Genomic DNA, 3,782 nt, shown 5'->3' on the forward strand with positions numbered 1-3,782 from the left:
CTTGAAGAAATAATGACAGAAATATATTATTGTTGCACAGTAGAAAGATAATAATAATAGTAATAAAATTAATAATAATAGTAATAAATAATACAATTTATTAAATCACAGAAACTCTTCATGACAACCTGTCAAAATAAAAGTTTGGTTTACCTTGAAGAAATAATGACAGAAATATATTATTGTTGCACAGTAGAAAGATAATAATAATAGTAACAATATTAATAATAATAGTAATAGTAATAAATAATACAATTTATTAAATCACATAAAATCTTCATGACAACCTGTCAAAATAGAAGTTTGGTTTAACTTGAAGAAATAATAATAATACAAATAATAATATGATAATAATAATAAATAACACAATTTATTAAAACACAGAAACTCTTCATGACAACCTGTCAAAATAAAAGTTTGGTTTAACTTTATGACAGAAATATTTTAGCGTTATATAGTGGAATGTACTTATCAAAATTCGATTTTAAAGGCTTCTGTCATTGTGAAAGTTTAATTATTAAGTTTAATGAAGTTTAATTAAATCAATTCATAATTCAGATTTAGTTAAGCGACTACTAAATTAACACAGAATCCAGAAAAAATAAAACCGAAAATGCAGAATTACGGGAAAAATAAAAGTTTCAAAAAAATAAATAAAATTTCTCAAATTGTTAAAGTTTAAAAAAATATATTAAATTGCAAAGGTTGATCATGAAATCAACTGAAAATATTTACTTTTTGTTGATTAAAACATAATTGTGATGGGACATTAAGACGGAATCCAGGAAAATTAAAATTCGTAGAATTTGGGGAAAAAAATAAAAGTTTGAAAATGGAAAAAAAAGTTTGATTTCAGATGCCTCTATAATGTTATTTTTAGCAGCATCATATGACCCCTTTAATCTGACTCGTCTGGAGCGGCGAGTGCTGTTGTCACATGCTGTGTTTGTAGTGTGCTAATATGGGAAAGTATGCGGCGCAGGAGAGGTTGCTCTGAAGAATGCAGCGCTGCGTTTAGACTGAACTCTGCTCGCACACAAACGCCTGCTATCCCAGGATGCTTCAGTGGATTTCAGGGCCTCTCTCGGGGGATTTTCCTAAAGGGCAGATAAACACCCCATTATAAAACATCAGGAGCAATCCTAGAACCTTTCTTCAGGCCAAAACTAAACTAAATGTCTCATTTGTATTTATTTAGGGAAAAGACTCAATAGTCCGGAATGGCATTATTACCAGCTTTATCTGAAGCTTTTATAGTATACTGTACACAGTCTGCAAATGTTCCATATGCATAGAAATACCTAAAGCATTTGCCAAAATGTGCAGCATACAACACTAGTGTGTAGTTTCTCCCACTTCTCATGATTTCACGATGACATCCGCTCTACATTTCTTTCTTTTTAATAACTTGTATCCTGTTTTACTTGGAAATAAAGTTAAAGTGGTTAGAAACACTGTTTGACATTGAGAACGGAACGTGTACTGTATACATGTGAAGGGATTTAAAACATGAAATTAAATAAATATATAATAAAATGATAAATGCATCATTGAATGTTGCAATAAAATGTAAGCATAAATAAATAAATTGTGAATTACATTTACTTTATATATCATAATGTATTTGAAAACATCATGAAATATTAATTTGTTTTATTTTGTCTGCTGCATTTTAATTTTCATTTAATGTCTGTATTATTTTAGATAAAAAAAAATAAATTTCATATATTATTTAATTTATTAATTTATGCTTGCACTTCATCAAACTATTTTTTTTTGCATTGTATAACTTATTTAATAAATTATTTATAGATTTATTCCATTTCTGTTAAATCCCCCCATATATGCATACTGATTTTACTATATAAAGTATATATAAAGAAATATTATATAAAGTATTCCACTCTGAATTAGTGTTATTTTAGTATCATTGAGATATTTTTATAGTTTTTATTAATATTTTGAATTAGGTTTTATTTTTTTATTTTCTTTATATTTTAATTTTAATTTTAAAGTTTTAGTAGTTTTGTTGAACGTTTTTGTCATTTTTATATATGTCTGTATATTTTTTTATATTTATTTTAGTTTTAGTTTTTAGTACATTGTTAAACTAAATGTTGTATATTTATATAAATTTCAGATCAAGTTTATTTTATTTTAAGTAATGATTTTTTTAAATGGTTTTGTTCTGAACAAGCCAATATTTCAGATACATCCATATCTCAGAGTTTTAGATTTCACATTATTTCTCATTTGATGTGATGCTCACATGAGTTCAGATGTTCCTGTATTTCTGTTTAAGCGCACGTTCTTCATGCTCCGAATTGAATGCTGTAGTTTATTGCTGCTCAACAGCTGATTAGATAAGAGTGAACACACGTGTGTTGTCTTTACGCTGCCAGCATGTGTGTGTGTAGAGGTTGTGTGATGGAAACACACACACACACAGTGAACTCAACCTCTTTGTTATTTCTTTTTAAAGGAGAAGCATTTCTTCCACAAGGTCAATGAACGCCTGTCAAAACCTAACATCTTCATCCTGAACAATCGCTGGGACGCGTCTGCTGCCGAACCCGAATACATGGACGATGTAAGTTTATTTGGCTCACTGCAGATTAGTCGTGGACCAGTAGATATCACCAAGACCAATATATCGGCCGATATTTGCCATTTATTAATTATAGGCATCGACCAACAAGCATTTCTATTTGGCTGATGTGTTGGAAGCGGGACTTTTATTTTGATGGTGCATGGGACTTTTATTTTGATGGTGCATGGGACTTTTATTTTGACAGTGTCGAGAACACCATCACCACATTTTAAATCCTTGAAAATTAACACACACAAAAAAAATGTAATTAGCACTACTCTGTCCTTATTTGACAAAATATGATTAAAAATGTCTTTACTTGTGAAAAATAAATAATAAAGTTCCCATCTAAATAATGTTTAAATTTTACGGATTCATTTTTAAATTCATTTTTTTCCCCCATATTTATTCATTTTTAAATTATAATAACATAGTATACTAATTATTGTAATAATTATAATAATAAAAATCTATATTGGTCACCTCTACTCCAGAGTTTCCCAAAGTGAAGTGAGTGTATCTGTAAATCTGTCATTGATTTGCGGTTGTTTAATGGTCTCAGGTGCGAAAGCAGCACACGGACAGGTGCGTGAACTTCCTGGTGGAGGAGCTGAGGGTTGTGGATCGAGCTCAAGCGCCGAATCGTATTTTCTTCGTGTCGGCGAAGGAGGTGCTGAACTCGCGGATGCAGCGGGCGCAGGGTATGCCAGAGACGGGTAAGAGCGTGATGCTGACGGCTTCACGAGCCAGCATCACATCTAGCGGATGGGAATCAGATTTGGGTATTTAAATGAACAGTTCACACTGAAATTAAACTGTCACACTCATTTCATTCCATTCCAGAACTTTTGTTCTTCTGCCGAGCACAAAAATGATATTTTGAAGAACATTGATAACCAAACAGTTTTGGTACCCATTGACTTCCATTGTATTTTTTTGTCCATACAATAAAAGTCAATGGAAACTGAAACTGTTTAGTTGCCAACATTCTTAAAAAAAATTTTTCCCGTATTAAAAGTTTTGTATTATTATAAATTATAAATATATACATTTTTATATATTTATATTTAATATATTAATTATAATTATATATATATATATATGTGACCCTGGAGCACAGAAGCAGTCTTAAGTCGCTGGGGTATATTTGTAGCAATAGCCAAAAATACATTGTATGGGTCAAAATTATCGA

General features: G+C 30.2%; 1 protein-coding gene across 2 annotated transcripts in view; it reads left to right on the top strand.

The window, feature by feature from the left end:
• LOC107701405 (mitofusin-1-like) overlaps positions 1–3,782 on the top strand; it is a 39,486-nt gene that overhangs the window by 5,500 nt on the left and 30,204 nt on the right. For both annotated transcript variants that reach the window (XM_016503440.1, XM_016503511.1), the window contains 2 exons: positions 2,483–2,590; positions 3,153–3,306. In XM_016503440.1, coding sequence (XP_016358926.1) covers positions 2,483–2,590; positions 3,153–3,306 — 262 coding nt within the window. The remainder of the gene's footprint in view (positions 1–2,482; positions 2,591–3,152; positions 3,307–3,782) is intronic.

The sequence above is a fragment of the Sinocyclocheilus anshuiensis genome, unplaced genomic scaffold, assembly GCF_001515605.1.
Source record: "Sinocyclocheilus anshuiensis isolate Anshui unplaced genomic scaffold, SAMN03320099.WGS_v1.1 scaffold21, whole genome shotgun sequence".
NCBI lineage: Eukaryota > Metazoa > Chordata > Actinopteri > Cypriniformes > Cyprinidae > Sinocyclocheilus > Sinocyclocheilus anshuiensis.